Here is a 21244-nt window from a genome sequence, read left to right as displayed (position 1 = left end):
TTAGCTCAAATGCTAAAATACTGCATTTTAAAAAATTAAAGTTTTTCTCTTAGTCTGCAATTAAGTGTTTTAGAGACAACAACAGTAACAGCTATGTTACTATGCTAGGGCTCTTACCAATTTACATTCCTAACATAAAAAATTTATTTGTAATAAACTGAAGGTTCATGAATATTTTTTTAACTCAGATACTGGTATAGGAACAACCTCCCTTTAATCATTCTTTGAGCATCTCCAAGTTCAATTAAATCACACTGCAGTAAAACATTTAAAGTGTGCCAACTGTGACAGTGACTTCTGCAAGAGATTTTTCTTAAATAAACAAAACCATCACTATCTGAAACATCTATCTCAGTAGAAACCTACAGAGATAAAAAGCCTAACAGCTAATTTTTGAGAAGTGAGGGAAAATGAAGACTGGTGAGATTATCTGTCTCCCCTGGCTCCTAAGGGAGGACATTTTGTCAGTTCCCAGGGAATGTGTTTTGCTGCACTGGCTGTGTGCAGCCAAGCTGTGCAGAGTGAGCGGGCAGAGAACCTCCTGCCGGGAGTTTGAATGTTTTGGTACAGATTCAGTGCAGCACAGCCGTGTCACAGAGAGAGAAAAAAATAAATGCCAAGCTACTGAGTCTCCTCAGGGCTGAGATCATGTTTCTATATGGAGATTCAATTCTGGATAAAACAAGTGCCTAACCTTACCTGCAGTGAAACCTATCACGAGTGTCTGGATTACTTCCTTCTAAATGTGATCTGCAGATTGTGCTCATCATCATCATCATCTGATACAGAAACAGCTGCATAAACCCTCTAATCCAGTGCATGAACAGAAGCAACCAAGGAAAGAACAAAATGGAGAAAAATCAAAACAAACATTCAAAGTTACGCTTAATTTTTATTTGGCAGTAAAGAAAAATCACTGTGGCAATATTCTACAAGATGATCACTGGAGTTTTGCTAGGTGACCATAGGACTGGAAGGAAAATTGAAAAGTATTAAAATATGCTTTAAATACACCGATCATCCAGAGCTATTGCTTTTTTACCACATCTTTTCTGCATTGCAGACAAGGCTGCACAATTATAAAAGCAGATCAGAGAATTCCCCGTGATCCTGTATATTGATTCAGAAATGAGATTTCAGGTAAGGGTTAATTTGCACAGATTTAACTACAGGTTTGAGATCACTGCAGCATCTGATTGTTCCTTTCCGCATAAAACAGATTACTGAATTAAATTAGCATATCAAAACTTCATATGGTAGCAGAACTTCACATTAACTGAAATATGAAAAGACTTTCAAAGTTTGTAACAATTAAAACATTTTTCTTTCCCTTTCTTCTCCAAGGTGCTGGTTAAGTAAGTTAAAGTAAATTTATGGCAAATGATCAGGATGCTTAGTCTGAGAATTCTTTTTCTTTGAATATCCAAAATTCCAATTCAAATTCTTTGAATATCTGAAATATCCAATTCTCCCTTCTGAACCCTGAAAATACAAAAAAAATCTATTATTCTTAGCTACACTTCATGTTGTTATAAAGACTGTGGTGTACTTCATTATAGCAAATAAGAAATACATTAACAATATGGTAACAGTAATGAAGATTTTGAAGTCAGTATTGTATTTTGGCACATTAAGTATTAAATAAGCTTATCTTTCTATGCTACTTCTTCGTGTTTAAAGTTCAAATGGTATTTTTTGGAAAGCAGTTACATTTTAACTTTGATTACTGTAGCAAATGTATGTGAAAAATGCTTTGTATCAGATATTTTGAGGTATATTAAAATAATTTTGAAATGCAAATTTTCACAACTCATTGAGGTAAACAAGAAAAATAGATGCACCAGAAATGACTGAGAGGGATTCTGGGCTAAGCAACAATCCTAAATTCCCTATTAAGGCAAAAACATAAGCCACAAACAGGAATTTTGCCAGAAAATAGAACAACTGTCTTTCAGACTTCCTTTAAATCAATCCTCACATATTTAGGGGAAAAAAGGCAGTTGTGAATAAGTAGGCAGAAGAACCCAACCTCTCTGTACCTTACAGTCCTCTCTGATCCTTTCAGAGTTTCACATTTTCTTCCAGTCTAATGCCTTTCCACAGGCAAAACACCCCCGGACAACAACCATATAGGTCCATAAGTTATAAATACAATTACAGTATAGTGATATCCAAATTTCAGTGAAGTCAGCATAATTTACAGTCAAACTATGCAGGAAGTGCAGAGGAAAACAATCCCCCATTTATACAAAACAGTTTGCTGAAAATATGAAGAAATCTTCCAGGAGAAAATCAGCAAAGTAGAAAAAATAAAATGCACCTTCCTTAAATTTTATTTTGACTCTGCCTCTTCATCCATGAATTCAACGAGTGGAGCATGTCTGTTAGCCTGGGCACCTTCTTGGAAATTGACTTTTTTAATCACTCCTGCCTTGGGAGCCCTTATGGTGTGCTGCACAGAAACAAAGTCAAAGTGAACAGCAGACAACTCAGGGGGTTCCCTCCCCTGTCTCTCTCTCCAGCAAATGCTAGTATTACTTCTTGGTCCAATTAGAACTGAACACAATTCCTTCCTCTGACATGTTTTATTTTAAACCTTTTAAACATTATCCTAGTCCATTTTCAAGTTTTATTCTCTCATGGATATTTCATAAGTATACTGCGGAGAAAAATGCTGTATAATGCATTTATATGAAATATCATCATCATCATCATATGCATTATAATCAGTATGAACATCTGACTATTATTTTACCTTACTAACTGTTGTAATAAACACCAAACAGAAATAATACAGTTTTAATCCAAAATGTTAATCAGAGAGCAGATTTGTTCCCTTAAAAGAAATGTGCAGATTTACTACAGATATTTCTGTTTTCTGGCCAGGAGGGGTCTTTAGTGGGCAGATATTTGGCAAAATGCAGATGAAAGACAAATACAGCTAATGACAGTAAAGGAACAGCATGCTTACACACCAACCCCCAACTGGTCTGCCAGTCATTGTACCAGGTTAGTTCGATACTGTAGCTTTGCTTCTTGGTAGTTTTTTACATAGGGTTAGTCTAGCATCAAAACATTTAAGATCAGATATTAAATCCTCACATCTAAGGACTCTTTAAATAATAATTTGCTTTTTAATTTTTACATTTTATATTTCAATAGCTCTTAAAAAAGATAACTCAGATAATGTCAGTCTGGATATCAGGCATAAACACATTTAGCATCCAAATGCGAAGAATTTTGTGTGTAGGTTTTTTTTTCAGTGCACAGTTTTATTTAATAGAATTTGAGTGTAATTAAAAAAGAACATGATAAGAGAAAGGCAGATTTTCTCAGCAGTGTTAGTTCTGCTGCCACAAACTGAGGTTTATTTTAAACTAATAGTCAAATCAAACCAGGCTACAGAAACTGTAATTCAAGTAGTCTGAGCCACAGTCAAGCACTGTGACAAGGTAAAATGGCCAAAATGCCAGTCTTCTGAATACTGTGTGAATAATTACACAGAATCTTTAGTGTGCTCCATATAAAACTTTATGTAAATAATAATAATGAAAGGATTATACACAAGAAGAATCCTGTGCATATTTACAAAGTCCCCATTAGCTGAATCTCTGCCTGAACTACCAGCAGACATTCAAGTGTCTGGATCACAACCAGGGAGCAAGAGACACACCAAGACAGGAAAAGTTTGTGCTGGAAAAATCAAAGGAGACGAGGGGACAGAAGGCCTGACACCACCACCCAAATGCATGTTAAAACAGCTGCAGAATAACATGGATTATATAATCATTAATTTGTTAGTAAAATAACAGCAAATATAATCCTCTGAAATCTAGTCAGACACAACACTGATGTGACAGCAGATAAAGTGATACTGACATCTGCAAGCTGCACTCTACACTGAACTTCAATAATGAAACCAAAAAATATTATATTTTGAGCAGATTTTTATTTTGTCAGTAATTAAAAGTTTATATGTCACTTACCTCCATTTTCATAGCTATCATAACCATTAGAGGGTCTCCAATTTGAACCTTATCCCCTGCCTTCACAAACACCTGCAATTCAGGAGAAAATTGGGGGGGAAAAGTAATTTATGTCTGTACCATTCAAAATCAACTGGATCTTGACTAACACAGAGGGAGAAAGGTTTTGCAAAACAGCCTCATATTAATCTTTATTGTTGTTGGTCTGGGTATTTGAGTTCTCTAGACAGGGAACAGTTCTAGATAGATCTCTTCAGTGGAAGGCAGAGCCTACAGGAAGAGGGTCAGTAGCAGATGACAGGATGACCAGGAAACCATTCACTTATCAAAGAAGAAACACTAGAAGAGATCTCATGTATATTCCACCCTTTCTGGGCTTCAGCAATTCTATTTTGAGAAAGTGCAGAACCTCTTCCTGGAGCTAGTCCCTCACATCTTTAAAACAACATCCAGAAAGAAAACGGCAGGAGCCATCACCTTTTTCAGCAATTACTCTGATTAGGAGTGTTCATTCAGGATTTCAGATATCCATCTTCCATGAACTATATCTCTCATGCCTTTTTATTAGTGGTTGAATCCTTCAACCACTGAACTCTCCAGAAAATCTCTTTCTGTTGACACTTTGTCACTGTACAGAGAATACACAAGACCTGCTGAGCTAAAGAAAAATAAATTCACAGCTCAACAGAAGAGGCATTTCTGAGTATTTCTTTTCTTGCAAGTGCATCTCACTCTTTTGTTTGATGAAATGAATCAAACAGCCTGTAATGCTTGAGGGAGCTTTGACTTGGGAAGTAATTAAGATGAAGAAAAAATTTGTTAAGCTACTGCTACTCAGTAGTTCAGATCTTTCAGAGCTCTAGAGAAAGAATGGAAGCCTTAAAAAGCCCTGGGTGACTGCTGAAAACTCAGAGTAAACAAAGCTTTCTCCAATCAGAAGTCACACAGCTGACATGTCTGGCCCCAGTACAGAAGCATGGCAGTACTTTCCTGGCAGTACAGAAGCACTATTTCTGGCAGAATAAATTTGAATATATTGGAAAATTCAGATCCCACCCATGTTGTTATAATTACCTTTTCTACTGTGCCTGTCATGGGCGCCACAGCTCCACTTTGCTCTGCCCCTGAACTCACTGTAGACAAGTACTTAGGCACAGGGAGGCCAATCTGAGCACTGCCTTCCTGCAGAAGGAAAATACAGGACAGGTGAGTTAAAAACATGAAATAGTAGCACCAGTAGATGGGCTGACAGAGGGAAACAACATATCCAGCCTCAGGCAAAGCAGTCAGCTCTGAGGGTGGCAGACCCTGGGATCAGGGCTGCAGCAGGACTGTCATGGTCACTGCTCTGCCAGTTTCTGAGGTCTAGAAAGTCACACATGCTGCTGCTGGAAGGACCAGCAAGGAAGGAACAATCCCTGAGATAAAGCAGCTCCACATGGATCTTTGTACAAACCCTGTATTTGTACTTTTCCTGCTCATGCATCAGCAGTGCAGAAGGTTTTGGAAAATAAGTCTGTTTGCACAGGGGGCAGGGAGGTTGCTGCAACAAGCAGGAGACACGTTGGCATCTTCATTGTCAGCCACTGCCAGTGAGTGCTCCACAATTTACAATAAAATTAATTCAGTGCTAAAATTATTCAAAATCCCTTAAGTCCCCTCAGACTTGCTTCCAGAGTCTCTCAAAGACTCATTATCCACCATATCCTTCCCATGCCCTAAAGTCCTGTGATTTCTTCTTGATCACTCACCCCAGACTCCATTCTGATACCACAGGACAACTGAGTTTTACCATTCCAGCCAGAGGGTTATTTTGTCCCCCTCACTGGAGCAACGTTTTTGCTGCATTCTGCTGAAAGTCTTAAGGGGCTCAGAGCTAGAGGTTAATTACTGAAACTAATAAGTAATAATTTACTTCTTTAGATTACATTATTATATAGTTACTTTATGGGCTTGCAATGTTTTACCTGTAAATAAAAAATTACCTACCTAATAATGCAAGTTAGGGTACCTCTTCTTTCAAATGTCATTTGCATTTGCATATATGAAATGTATATGCCATGGTAACTCATGAACTACGTATTTTAATATTAGCTCAAGTTATCCTTCCTCAGACCAATATTGATTCATTTCTTGTCATATAATTTAAAAATTGTAACTGAAATTAAAATATCAGTTACAAGACCTTTCAAATATTTGTCAGTTTGAAGTACTTGCTACTGTTCTGTGACAAACTTATATACCTGACAAATTTAGTATTTTGTGTTCCCCCCTCCTAAACCATCACAAACTCACCAACTGTATTTTAGCTTTCTAAATGTAATAAATTTTCTCACTCACCATAAGCAATGAATTTCTAATTAGAACAATAATCCAACAAGTATCAGAACTTGATAGGTCAAAGTAAGAAACTGAAATTGTTGTTCTCTTTTACATTCTCTTGAAATTTATATTGTTCATCTACATGGATAAAATTTCAAAATTTTAAATTTGTGATAATAAAGAAAGGAGCTTTACCGGGAAGAACAGATAAATGGTGTTGTCCAAAATGACCAACTTGGACTTGGACATTGTTCCATTTACTGAAGACCTCAAGTAAAGTGATTCACCTTCTTTCAAGATCTCTCCAGAAATCAGGAACATTTTATCTTGAATCTGAAAGTTAAATGTTTTTATAAGGACAAAGGTTAACCCTTCATGAGCAATAAATCAAAAGATTGTATTTGTACCCTCATAACATGTGATTCTCCATAGACAGCTCTGGAATTAAAATATATATATACATTTGTTTTTCAGTTAAGAGACTGTTCTGTATCCAATACAAACAGCTCAGCAAATTATGTAATATATTCACTCAGGACAACTTTTATCTTAAGCAATGATATACTATTTCTCAAGAAAAACAGAAAAAAAATCCAGACTATTGAGTTTACTGATGCTATTAAAATCCAGTATTTTTAATTTGTCCTAGCATCTTGACTTTCTTCAAACAGAAGAATCCATAGCATTCAGTTGACATATTCCAGTGTTTTCCAAAAGAGAGGTGATTTCCTCTGTCTTGGAAGCTTGCAGGACAACAACTACAGCATTCAGTAAACCTACAAAGGAACAGAGCAGTAATGGAAACAGTGCAAATGAGACACCAAAACTGCAGAAGAAAGACCAAATAGAAAGGTCACTTATTTATGAGTACCCTTCATCCCTTCCCTTCAGTGGAAGGTGTACCTGTACCACAACTGCAGCACACAAAGACTGTAAGAACACAAAGGTAAATACATCACATTTTACTCATATGTTTACTTCCTAGTCTGACATCACTAAGCACAGAACCAGAGACTTGCTGGTCTTTCAGGATGGTACAAATAGAAATAAAACTCAAGTCTTCATTTACACAGCTCCAAATTATTCTTCCACTGAAAACATTCACTGAAAGGTTCCCATTGATCTGGCACTGATCCCTGAGCAGAAAATCATTTGCTTGAACACTGAGTGCCTGCCAGTTCCAGGCCCAGCCACCTGCTCTTGTTGATTTGCCTCAGGACAGGTTCTGTAACACTCCAGAGGCACTGTCCTCCTTATAATAAGCCCCCAATTATGTCTTTACTTCTCTTATCTCCAGCTGCTCTCCATTTCCATGTCAACCCCCATTCTTCCTTCTTCCCGAGGAGTCTACATTCTCCCCAGTTACACTTTCCTCCACAAATGGACCCTCCATCCCTTCTAGCCTCTTTTCAGTGTTGCTGATGAGACTTCTGAGATAAGGCTCAAGTGTAAAAGTTGTCAGGCATTACACAGATAATCAATACACTCAAAATAACCCAGGTATTACAGGAGGGATGTGGATTATCTCAATCTCTGTATCTGGAGAAGTAAATGTTTGAGTCATCATGATGTGGTTATAGCCCTGAAAACACAATAATTTTATCCCTATTCTTCTAGTACACCCATCTCTATACAGTCTAAGCAGTTTATAAAATACTTATTCTATTAGTTCCCCTTTTCTGACTATTAAAACAAGAAGCAGAACTACAGAGACTACATTCTTAAGTATGCATCCATTCTTGGTGCCAAATTGGAGAGTAAGACATTCAGCTACAGGGGATGCAAGAAGGATATTCAACACCCAGCCAAACACAACCCCCTTAAGTCACAACTGGAGACTCTCACATGTGCACACACAAAATTATCTACTACTAAGGCAACTTGAGCTCTTTACTATGGGAGCTCTATAGCATGGACAAAGAAGCCAATTCTATGGGGTATCACTCAATTATCTAACCAGAAGATTCCTCAGCTCATTTGCTAATCACTCTCCAATTTCCATCTTCAAAATAAAATGTTATCTTGCAGATAATGCTCTAGAAAGCTTTTATTTATCCCACAGGAGATCCATTCTCAAGCACAGAATAAAGCAGGAGTCCTGTGGAAAAAAAAGTATTTTTAAATGCAGATTTAAATCTAACATCCCATATTTAGGAAAGACAAATTTAATAAGGAAAAGAAAGAATAAGACCTTTAAATACTGAAAATACAAAACGCTTTTCTTAGCCTTGTCAGTAGCATTTTAATAGCTCTTCCATGCCAATCCAGCATCTAGCACAGATAATTTGAGGTCAAAGTAACAGTACACAGCAATGGATACAAGCAAACTAAAAATCTGTAATCACCAAGCAACTTTATCAACAATTAATACTAAGAGAAATCTACAGGAAATGGATTCTTTTATCTAATGAATATCTGAAAGAATTGTACTTGTACCTGCATTTTGTATGACCCATCTTGATTGTAACTTACAGCTACATCCACAGCTGTTCAATAAAACAAAATATGCATGTGTAAGTAGATTTAATTAGAGTATCTAAAGAATGATGACACATAAACAGTATCAAGGCTTTCTTGATAAAAATGAGGCCTACCAACACTAGGATAAGAAGTATTTTCAGATTAGCTTACTACACACTGCAGATTTCATACTAAATTCCAGACAATTTTTCTTTCAAAGATGAACACCTGAAATCATGCTCTGAAATCTGTATTATCTGGACAGAAAAAAAGTTTGTGAGGAGAGAAAATACTAAGCTCTTTCACACCAAAATGAAGTTCAAAAAAGTAAACGGCACTCTGCTCTTTTTAAAATCTCAACCTCATTCATTTAAATGACAAACATTAAGTAGTAATGGTTTACACGTCCTCAGGATCTAAGTGTGGATTAAACATGCAATTCTGTGAATTCCCAGCTTACACTGCATAAAACTCATACTGCTTCTATGCTGTTTCTTAGCCTGAATTTTCAAGCATCAGTTAAAATAACTTTATCCATCAAGTACCTTTCTTCCCTCCACAAACATTTTTATTAACTTACTATTTTCCCCATCCAGCAGAGACAGTTTCCTAGTATAACATATATTTATTCTTCTACCAGTGCTGGATGCAAATGGTGAGAATTTATCTGAAACACAAAAAACACAGATACGTTATTTTCATTCTACTTCAGCAAAACGCAGCACTTAGAACTTAGGCCTTAAAATCATTGTCCTACAGTGACTACCTTCATATTTATTATTTCTATTGCTCAGAAAAGACTGGGGAACTACTGTAGTCATAGAGAGTGACAATTCCTTATCTCCAGCACTGAATAAACTGATGCTGTGTGACCTACAGAAAACATGACACTAAGAAGGGCACTGGCTGTTTTCCATGAAGATATGCTTTAACAGGACTAGAGAGCATGGGAATTCAGCTACACCATTATCCAGGTCCTGATTAACCTTTAGGTGAAGGTTCCATTAAATCCCACTGCCTCTCCCATTCTGAGCAGGGTCAATTTTGTCTGAAGACCTTGGGCCAGCTGTAAGGATAACAGAGGCAGAAGGTCACTGCTTGTGCTTATAAGAGCAAAGAGCTCAGTGTCACTGACCATGAATCCCAAGGTCTTTCAGATAGAGCCTGTCTGAAGGGCTTTGGGCAGTACTCTGGACATTACAGTGGTGACACACTCCATATCTGATCCTTAACAAAAGTTATAGTCTGCTCTGTATGTAAATATCTGGGAGATGCCAGAAAGCAGAACCCTGAACAGGCACAAAGTAGGGCAAAGAATGAACATCCAAATTAAATCATGAACTCATAAAATAAAACAATATACAACAATGATCCTTACCATCTGACTGATCTCTAAAAGCATCTGTTAGCATCTTCTCTTTCAGTATGAGCCCTAGAGCTGCCTGACACATAACTTCATGTGAAGTTGCCTTTTTGGTTGGAAATAGTTCATCATGGTGTTGAGGAATGAAATTAGTGTGCACATTTCCAGCCTCAAACTGTGGGTGTCCTGACAGGCTCAGTAAGAAATCAATATTAGTGCTTAATCCTACAATCTGTAAAGAAACAGAAGCATATTGCCAAACTGAGTTATGAATACACAGCTTTTTGCTCGCAAAGTTTATCAATAAAATGTAATTTATTCAACTGGTCTGCTTTATTATCAACTAAACCATTGACTGTAAAAGACAAAAATCCAAAACAAAAACTCAAAAGCTGCTTTCTCAAAAGGACTCTGTTTTCTAAATGCTGCCTTTGTCCACTGTGAAGTTGAGCAAAGTTTCCCACAAACAGTAACAGGAGGTAATTTCAGAAAAACCCCCACTTTTGGAAAATCATGCTCTGAGTATTTAAAAGAACATTCCTAACTTGACCAGTGCTTCATATAAAAAATGAGTTACATTATTTTCAGTATCCCATATTTGATCTTTTAATAGTAAAAAGTAGGAACAGGGACTTCTATAAGTTTACTAGATACTATCCATTTTCTGTAGTGCAAAATACCTAATAACATAATTATTTTAGAGAAATCAGTGAAACTGGTAACTGTTAATCCTGTCAATATTTACTGACAGAACTGTTAAGAAAATTCTAGAAAAAGCAAGAGAAATCTTTCATCTCTTTGCCCCTGCAATAAATTTCATTTTTAGCTAAAATTATACAGGGCCCAACACTTTCACTACCTTAGTCATGTTCATGTTGTTGATTTTAAAGTGTAAATTAGTTCTGCACAAGTAATATTCAGTCTCACCTCAAGCCAAACCTTCTGAATTCTGCTTTTGAAAACAGTTATAATACCTGTAGTTTTCATAAGGGAAAAACTGAATGTTTCGTAAAAAGAACTGATAGCATATTTCTTTAACATATCTATAGTCTAAAAACTTAGTCGACGTAAGAAACCCTTTAAGTCAAAGAAAACTAAAATTGAAAATGTTGTTTAGCCTTACCCTTCTACAAAGTCCCAGGTGCATCTTCAAACTGAAGATATCACAAACTTAAAAATCTACATGTAAAACTGCATTTCAGACTTAATTTTTACTCACTCCAACAATGAAAACAGTTTGCAAATCAGGAAAAAATACAACTTCTGCAAACAAATAACGAATGTAAAATGGCAGCAGCAAAGCTGGCAACCTTTTGGAAATGTCTTTTGTTTTACTGCAGTGTTTTCAGCATACTTTGATGGCTCAAGCTGTGATATCACACTGGGTTTCTCCCACTTACATTATACTGGTGCAAACTGTAGCGCAGCTTTCTGAGAGCTGCCTGTCGGTCCTCAGCCCAGACAACCAGCTTTGCAATCATGGGATCATAATGCACAGAAACCTCATCACCTAAAATGTGGCAATAAAACAAAAATGCTCTAACATGCAAACAAGTATTTATGAAAGTTGGTAATGCTAAGTACACCACATGGCATCCAACTCAGGGACAATTCATGGCCACATTTTCCCAAAGATTAAAGTTGTTTAAGGACAAGATGATGTGACCTGGCATTTCAATGTCAAGGGCAACTTCAGCACAAATTTTATAAATTTTTGTAGAGGTAACAGTACTCAAATTTGATTTTCTTTATTGCAATCAGAATGTATGATTGCTAAATAGCGAGGAGAATATCACCACCATGAGCCAGTGCACATTCATTTGGGTACAGGTAAAGAAGATGTAAAAAAAATATTCCGTGATTGACCAAAAGTACATGGAAAACTATAAGGAAAAATAGTTCTGTAGGGATTTGTCTTTATAACAACACTCTTTTAGACAAACTTATTTAGGCCAAAGAGGGAAATGCTTACAAAGAAAAGTTCTTGATGTTAATTATTTCTTCTTCCATCACTGCCTTCAGTTTTACCTTGCCTGACTCCAGTCTCTATCCTGGTGAAACGATCTGCTGGGGGGGTAGATAAGTGCAACAGTGGCCCAGCTCCTGGCATAAAGTTATTATTAGGGTCTTCAGCATATATTCTAGCTTCAAATGCATGGCCCTGGAGCAGGATCTCTTCCTGCATTAGAGGAATCTTCTCTCCTGCTGCAACCTGAAAACAATAGTTTTTTTCTTTAATGCAGGATCAATATTCTGGAGTGCTGATATATGAAATATTAACTATTTTTCTTCCAAACATGAACAACTAGGAAGCACATTTTAAAAAGCACAAGGAAAAAAATCGTGCCAAGACCACTGAACCTGTGCACCTTCTCTCTCTCTTTCTTCCAGTGTTGTTTGATCCCTGTTCTAACTCAAGATTCAATGCCAATTTCCATGCCCAGATAAGGAAGACAAGTGTTCCTTCTTTTTGCATCAGCATTTGACATTTTAATTTTCTTTCTGCTTACACTAAATACTTCCCCACCCTTAATCTCACACTACTTAAACTGCTGTCCTCACTTTTGGATTTATTCAGACAAAATTGGGTTTTATTTCAAGTTCCCTAATACCCAAAACTTCCTGTGATCATTCCAACGTGTGAATAATCTCTGCAAATTGGGTGTGTGAGGAAATCCCCTGCTCCAGTCTATGACACTGTACATTTATTTCAGAATGTGGCTATACTGGTATAACACCAGACACTGGTTTTAGTGAAGATTTTTTTCCTCCTACAGCCTGATGCAAGAATGACTTTTTGGGCCACAGATACATTTCAATTAAGAGTTTTAGAAACTTTTCAGCATAGCAAGGTAAAGATCAGCACCATACTCCCTCCCACTTCCCACATTGCCTATAATGTCTCTAAATACACTTTAAAAATGTTTTCTCTCTACACAGCTGGGAGAGGGCTGGTTGAAATTCAGAGCATCTACACAATGCTCTACATCCAATACAGCAATGTGAGATGTTCCTGTGGAGCAAAGGAAACTCTACCCTGTCAGCTGAGCAGGAGATGAGGATCTGGAAACCCATCTGGCCTCCCACAGGCAGTGTCACAGAGCACTCAGGAGGAACTTTACATGTAAAATCAATTAACACTCACCCTGAGCTGCCATTCCACCAAGTCTGTTCCAGTGATCATCTCTGTAACTGGGTGCTCTACTTGCAGCCTGGTATTCATCTCCATGAAGTAAAAATTATGTTGGGAGTCCATAATAAATTCGACTGTTCCTGAAGTATTTAACAAAAGGACATTTCACCAAAGAGCATCTTAGGTGTCCATTTATGGAAAAGACACCCAAGACACTTAATTCAACTACACCAAGACTGCTATTTCTAAATCAGACACACTGAATTTCATTAAATTCTACACAAACAATCTAGAAGGGTCACAAAACTGAGGCCTGAAAACAAGGGTTGTTTCCTTGTACATTTACATAACCTGTGTTGTTTAGTAGGCATTCTCTACAGTAAGAGCTGCATTTCATTAGCACTTTAAAAAGCACATCAAGACCCTTTGAAAGTATTTGGAATATTCATAGGGTATGTAATTTTTTTAAAATATTGAAAGAAAGCAGTGAGAAAACAAAGTTACAAATAATTTTAGGAGGTTATTTTTCATCTGGGAAATGGTGTGGACTTTACAGCAAGTTGTGTTTTTCTTTTAAAGACTTTACTGTTTGCATATAAAGTATTACCCTTTGTATACTAAAAGAGAAATTATTTTCCCCTCACTCAGCTCAAACTTAATTCATAATACTCACTTTCCAACAACAGTTGAGTTGATCAAATTACCTGCTCTGAATTTTTTACTTTCTATCCTTCAGCTGCCACTGGTCTTGAGCACAGGTATGCTAATTTAAATCTATAATTATATTAGAATTAACTACATGATTACTTGCTTAAACCTCAAAAATTTGAGGGATGTGTGTCATACTCGAAAACAACCAGATGCCATTTGCTTGAGACTCTAAGTCTTAAAAGTCTCTAAGTTAAAAGTTACACCTCCCTAGACTTACCTGCTCCCACATAATTCACTGCTTTAGCTGCTTTGACAGCAGCTTCTCCAAGTCTCCTTCGAACCTCTGGACTAATTCCTGGCTGTAAGTAATAAAAATAATAATAATAATAAGATTACAAACTGTTGTTAAGTTTGGTGATAGTCAACCTTGTATGCATGAATGTTTAAGAGCATTTAACAACTGTAGTGAAACCCTGATCTATGTTACAATTGAAATCTACACAATACTTCTTTGAGAATCATTTCCCTAAAGAATGTAGTTTTTTTTTACAATTTGAACGTCTTCTGCAGCAAAACTAAAACAGGTCTGAGAATTACAAATAAATTATTACCCACTACATTTAGTGGGGCACAGCAATTACCATAACAACGTATCAGTTCACAAAAAAAATTAACAATTTTCTGCTCACCCCTGGTGCCTCTTCGATGATTTTCTGATGTCTCCTTTGCACACTGCAGTCTCTTTCAAACAAATACACTGCATTGCCATGCTGGTCACCAAATACCTGAACTTCAACATGCCTGTTCCACAAAAGTAAATGTTTTAATGTATTTTAATGCCCCAAACAGACTTCAAACTTGTACCTTTCAGTAGGATTCCTTATAAGTTTAAGTGTCTGCCCTTAAATAAATGCCAAAAAAGTAGACATGAAGCTGTTATTATGCAGGATTTAAACTGTTTTAGACTTACTCAATCCTCTGAATGAAAGAGGATTCCTAATACCAACTACTGTAGTAAAATCTCATCGATTGTAGGATAAACAAGAAACGTATGTGAAGGCAACTACCTCTTTCTTAGTTGTTATTATAATGGAAGTAAAACCACTTCACTAATAATTTGATAATGATTATTTCCCTCATAATTTACTGTGCAGCAATTCACAAGAGACAGGAATCAGGAATCACATTGTTCACTTCAAAACACCGTTTCAAAGGACAATTATTAGGTGGCAGAATCTTTTTCTATGCATAAAACTAATCAAAATACCTCACCATTCTGATAATCCCCTGATCCTGGCAAAAGAAATTCCCCAGCAATAGGTCATGCCCACCTGACAGCATAAACAGACCCTCAATTTCTTTGGAAAAAAGGCTTTCCCTACAGTGATGCTACAAGGAAAAACAGATGAAGAGTACAAGACTATCAAACAGACCTCTGTGAGATACTCTTTATAAAAACACATTGGTTCAGTTTCACAGGACAGGCATGAGATAAAAACTCTCACTTCTGTTTGAAATATCAAAATAGAGGAAGATTAAATAACTGGTTTAGGACACCTGAGGGCAGCAGAAACACCATCACAGCTTGACTAAAGTCTATTGTTTAAATATTATAGAGTGATTTTTTTTCCTAGATGTAAATCAATTTTAGAAAGCTCACTCACTGTCATGTCTCCTGAGCAGTAGCATTTTCATTCCTGTAATTCAAAATAAAGCCACTACAAGAAATCCAGCAAATTAAAAACAATTTTGACCAAATTAACAACTTTCATAGTGCAAATCAGACATACAAAAGCAATTTTAGTCCTACAACTAAGCTAGTTCTGTTTATTTAACAGTAGAATAAACATTACAGCTTTTATTATTATTATTATATAATAGAAACATCTATTTCTTACCTTGGATTATCTACAAATTTTTCAATCAGCATTGCATCATCATTAAAAGACTTCTTTGCTTCTCTCCTTGCTGATTCTAGTTGGTCCAGAAACTCCTTTTCGGAATGAGCAATCCTCATGCCCTAAAATATAGGAAAAAAGCTTATCTAAATCTCTAAAAATACAGCACACAATGAAAAACCTTGCTGCAGACACAGAGTGAGAAATTACTTTAACACTTTATCTTTCTTTCAGAAACCTTAGCAGAATTGTTTATCAGCTTCCAGTAAAATAATCCTACTAAGTCCCACTGAAAGTGCCATAAGAAGGGTAAAAAAAAAATAGATATTATCATTCTATTGATATGAATGAGCACAAAATTCAATTTTGTCCTCAAATGTAATAGTAATTTCCCAAGGTTGGCAGAAAAAAACCTTATTTTTTACAAAATAAACCTAGCTATTTTGGAAATAATCAGAAGTTTCTATATGGAATTTTTATTGATATTTATTTCAGAGCAGAATCTGATTTAGACTGATTTAGGAGTTCACCACTCTTTAAAAAGTATCTAGACACAAAATGGTATTTCTAATAATTTTTTATGCAACATTTAAAACTGTAAGCAAAAGAAGTCACAGAAGCCAACACAGAGTAACAATTTCAAGTCATCTAATTTTGCACAAATCCATAGCACAACTTCTCTGCATATGTGAATTTCTGGAGATACACTGAAATAAACAAAACTCTTCCATTTATTCCAGTGACTTATCTTCTGCATATCAAAGGGAAATGAGATTTCATAATGCTAGACTGGCCATTAATAATAAATTTTAACAAAAAGTACTTTTCCAGTTTTTGTTTTCTTTTAGAATAGTGATCCTAGGACAGGGTAACTTTACAGCACATGATGAACAGATGAGTTCCTTACCTTTCCTCCACCCCCACGGACAGCTTTAATCATTACTGGGTATCCAATTCTCCTGGCATGTTCCTTTAGACACTCATCAGACTGATCTTCTCCATGATAACCTTCAACAACAGGAACGCCAGCAGCAGACATTATAGCTTTGGAAGTGCTTTGACAGAACAGTTTTATATTTAGAATGATAATAATATTTTTTTCTTACTTTAAGCTCCAACCTGTCTAATGTTCCCAATGTAAATTCTCTCCATGAAAACAGTTCCACAGTAGACCTCCATGGGACTACTTGTATAGGTGGGCTACACAGCACTGGACTATAATTCAGCACATGCTTCAAAGATTTTTGTTTGTCCTAGCAGAACTACACTTCAGTTTGACTGTTTTTCCACATTACAGATACAAAAATCTAACATTTTCATATTACAGCACTATCCTACATATTTAAATAGCCTACAATATTTAAAGTTGTACAAAGGCAAAACTTTTCATTACACAGGCTACTTCACACCACACAAGAAACATTCAAGTATAACAACTCTAATTTCCAAAATGCATGCAAAGCTTGTTAAATCACTGAGGCAATTTAATCTCACCTTATGAGGTGATAAAAAGTTAATTCTCTCTAACTACTATTATACAGTTCCTATGTCAGTAATAACTTCATTTCCATACTTTTGATTTATACTTCATACCTTAAAAGTCTTTCTTTGATCTAAGTAACCAAGAATATAAGATTCTCTGTGATGAACTGAACTTAATCATTTTACATGAGCCACAATAACCCTGATGTTTTGGTGCTTCTTTTCCACTGCTCTTTTGACCCACCCAATCTGACTCCTGAACCTTTACCTATATTACACTGCAATGGCTTCAATTCTGGAAAAGTACATCATTACTTATTTAATTACTAAAACCCCAAGAACTGAACATTCTTTACTATTTATATCTCTATAAAAATCTATAAACCTGGAGTTTATTCCTTTGAAAAAAACTGTAAAAATACAATGCAAATTGACAGAATAAAACAATTACAAAGAAACTGATCATTTGTTAACAAAATCAGCTTTGTCAAGCTGTACACTGCATAACCAAGTAACAAATCAGAAATAGATACCTTTTAATACCCATATCTCTGATAGCAGATGAAGGAGGACCTATGAAGATGATTCCTTGTTGCTTACACAGCTCTGCAAACTCTGTGTTTTCCGAGAGAAAACCATAACCTGGATGAATAGCCTAAAACAGAATAATGTTACCAGCCTATTTTTTTGTATCAGTTTAGCTTAGAAAACTCAGAAACTTCCTAGATCGTTAAGGAAAAGCAAGAAAGCAAAAATAACAAAGACATGGAAGTAACAGAAAAGGTAAGGCCTCCTTACCTGTGCTGCTGAGACCTTGGCCACCTGCAGTATTTTCTCCATGGCCAAGTAACTCTGCTGTGAGGGTGGTGGACCAATGCAATAAGCTTCATCTGCCTGTTTGACAAAAAACACAAAGAACAGAGACTATTTACTAGAAAATTTAAATGAGTTTCTGAGCTAATTATATCACTTATCAGACTGCAGTTTAAAGCACTGCCTTTCCTCATGGAGAGGCTCAACTGGGTGAAACAAATTCTGACTTCTTCCCCAAAATCACAGTCCACTCTCTAACCCTTGGCTGTCCAAAGTCAGAGAGCCAAATCTGAATGCACTTCCTGTAGAACTGTCAAGTGTTGGGACAGACACCAAGCAAACTTTCCATCCATTCAAGGAAAACTTGGCAGTAGGTCTACAGAAGTGAAAATCAGCTTTGCATCAGCACCCAAATCTGCTTTACACATGGAACTTATCAATGAAAGACACTGTTATGAATGAACATCAGCCACAAATTCAATGAATGTACTTCACCATTGCTACGTGCATGGAATTCTTGTCTGCTTCACTATAAACTGCCACAGATTTCACCCCCATTTTCTTGGCTGTTCGCATCACCCTGCAGGCGATTTCTCCCCGGTTTGCAATAAGGATCTTCCCTATGCTGTGACCTCCTGTTTGAAAGGATGAAGCACAGTAAGAAACCAAGCCACAAAAACATTCCTGAAAACAAAGCAATTTTAAAATTATGGTTTCTCTTACATTATTTATAAAGTTTATGCATTTTTTCAATAATGAAAAAAGCATGCTTCATCCAAAAGCATTTCCAAGCTGCTCTTTGAATTTTAACTCTGCATCCTTATGCAGAAGCGTGCTTAAGCCATGGTTTTTTTTTCTTTTTTAGAATTCATGAAATATAGCCTAACCCTAAAAAAATCTACTTCTACATAACAGCTGATGTTTATAGCTGTGCTGTGTACCTTCTGGACTAACTAGGAAATAATCAAAGCTGTGTTGTGTCCCTCACAACAGAAGTCATTCACATATGAAGAGCACTGTTGCCTCTCCATAAACAGTGACAAAGAAATAACAAGGTATCAGCTTTTGTTGTTTTGGTTTTTTGTAAGTAGCGACTCACAAACTTCTACAAACTGTCATGACAGCAGACACAACTTGATAGATGTGTAAGGCCAGCACTGGCAGAGACTTCTCAGTGAAAATACCTTAAAAACTCCGGATTCTCCAATGCAACTTTTTAGATAACATGACCACAGAGTGAGTTTAAATCATTTTGCTTACCCCTTTACTCTCCTTCATATATTGTTTAAATATCATTATGCCTATAAAACAACTCTCACAGACTTTTCAACTTTTGTATCAGGAAATAACTCTGAGGAAAATATCACAAATTATAAAGTTTTCATTAATTTCCATATACCTAAATATGACAGCTAAAATTATACAAAAAGTTGTTTAAAGATGATTTCTGTTAGGTTAGCTACGGTTTTCAAAAACTCTGAAGATACTGAATATTAAAAAACCCTGCAGTCTTTCAGCAACTAATATTCTAAAACCATCCATGCTGCATAGCAATTTAAGCTAGTAGCTAAAGAAGTCAGATTTCATACCTATTGTTGAGGCCCATTTCACAAATATTTGTACTTGGTTCCATTGCCTGTGCAATTACAAAGGGACAGAAGTGTTATGAGTACACATGAAGAAGCAGCAACTGAGGTACTTTTATTTTCAGGTGAGAGAAGTCCAGCAGTGAAACTTCTGACACATCTATTTACACAGATCACATTCAGGTATAACAAGGGAAGTTGCTCAAACTTCACCAGATCTCTCCCTAAGTACTTTCACTTGGGCATAATTATCCCCTTGCTTTTTTAGCAGCATTCAAAGAGAAATAATCAGGAAGTTTTCTTAAAACTTCTTAAAAGTAAAAAAACTTTTTGGTGGACAGAACAGCCAACAACTCACATTTATTTATTACAGAGAGACCAACTCATGAAGTATTTGGGAAAGAAGACGAGAGCAACCATAAAACAAAAAACCTTAAAAAGGCAACAGGAGCTGTTTTTCTAGAGCAAAGGTGCAAGACAAAATAATGTGAAAGAGCAAGAGCGATGGAGACTTTCAGAAATGGAAAGTTAAACTTCAGATGATTAACGTTAACTAAATGAGGCAGTGAAGTGACTGGACAGAACTGTGAAAACTAACTCCTGGAACTGTTTTAATTAGTATGTAAAGCAACCTCGGAATTTTGGATCAAGCCCAGCACTCTTTAAGGGTTATCGGACAAGACGACACGGGGCGTCCTCAGCACCCAGCACAAACAGAGCTGGGCTGTAACAACGGGAGGAGGAATGGTGCATGTCCTAAACACTGAATTCACAGCTGTCATGGTCACCCTCCCTGCGCACAGGCTGCGGCCGGGGCAGCTTCATGGGACCCACAGCAGCTGCCACGATTCCCTAAAGCCCAGGTTTTATTTGTTCTTCCTTCCCACAGAGCAGCCCGGCCTTCCTGCGTGCCCCCCTCACGCCCTGCAGAACCCATTCCCCTCCTGCCCGGGCAGCGGGCTCCGTGCTCGCTGTGGGCAGCTCCCCCCGGCTCCTCAGGCCGCCCCCGGCCCGCACCCACGGCTGCCCCCGGCCCGGCGGCCCCTGCCCGCGCTCGGGACCGCTCGGGCCTCCCCCGGCCCGCACTCACAGCCGGCGCAGCGCCCCGAGGCAGCCGCGGCCCCGCTCGGCCGCCGCCAGCGCCATGTTGGGCAGCGCGGGCGGGAACGGGGAAAGCCTGAGGGGCACGAGCGGGCGGAGGCAGCGCGTCACGGGGAGGGGAGCGGGGAAATGGCTGTCGGGGGCGGGGCTGGGTGGCACCGGGAAACGGCGCTGAGAGGGCTGATGGAATAAACTTCATTTAAATGCGAAATGATGCGTGTCGGTGAAGGGTCATCGCCTCTATGGGTGGACGGATTCGGCTGACCGTGCTCCTTCAAGAATGACATCCGGGGATGTAATGGGACAGCCACACACTGACGTGAGGGTTGTTGGGAAGAGCTTGGGCATCCTCGGATAGCACAACAGCCCCAGAGCCTGCATCAAAACGCCTCGTGCAGGAGGAGGTCACAGAGCGGTGGGATCAGAAAGCCGTCAGGATCCATTCCGCT

General features: G+C 37.5%; 1 protein-coding gene across 6 annotated transcripts; it reads right to left on the bottom strand.

Moving 5' to 3' along the window:
- Positions 1-872: 872 nt before the first annotated feature.
- Positions 873-21147, bottom strand: MCCC1 (methylcrotonyl-CoA carboxylase subunit 1). 6 transcript variants are annotated; one of them, XR_015274542.1, is made up of 21 exons: positions 20785-21147; positions 19698-19744; positions 18604-18743; positions 18094-18189; positions 17829-17950; positions 16721-16868; positions 15814-15935; positions 14605-14716; positions 14193-14274; positions 13277-13404; positions 12160-12343; positions 11532-11641; positions 10147-10363; positions 9349-9435; positions 8745-8794; positions 8266-8406; positions 6504-7084; positions 5061-5168; positions 3987-4058; positions 2321-2452; positions 873-1482 (listed from the first exon to the last, which is right to left on the bottom strand). XR_015274542.1 is itself a non-coding variant. In XM_086844014.1 (20 exons), exons 1-19 carry the CDS (start codon positions 20838-20840, stop codon positions 2333-2335), a joined length of 2139 nt encoding a protein of 712 aa, XP_086700140.1. In that variant the 5' UTR covers positions 20841-21147; the 3' UTR covers positions 873-1482; positions 2321-2332. The 6 variants fall into 6 exon arrangements, 2 of the variants coding, with proteins under 2 accessions (XP_086700140.1, XP_086700139.1); XR_015274541.1 differs by having other exon boundaries at positions 6504-8406; XR_015274540.1 differs by having other exon boundaries at positions 873-2452.
- Positions 21148-21244: the final 97 nt, after the last annotated feature.

Source organism: Cyanistes caeruleus, chromosome 10 (genome assembly GCF_971803275.1).
Source record: "Cyanistes caeruleus chromosome 10, bCyaCae1.hap1.1, whole genome shotgun sequence".
Lineage (NCBI taxonomy): Eukaryota > Metazoa > Chordata > Aves > Passeriformes > Paridae > Cyanistes > Cyanistes caeruleus.
Note: the sequence above shows the minus strand (reverse complement) of the source record. Positions and strands in the feature narration are given on the sequence as shown.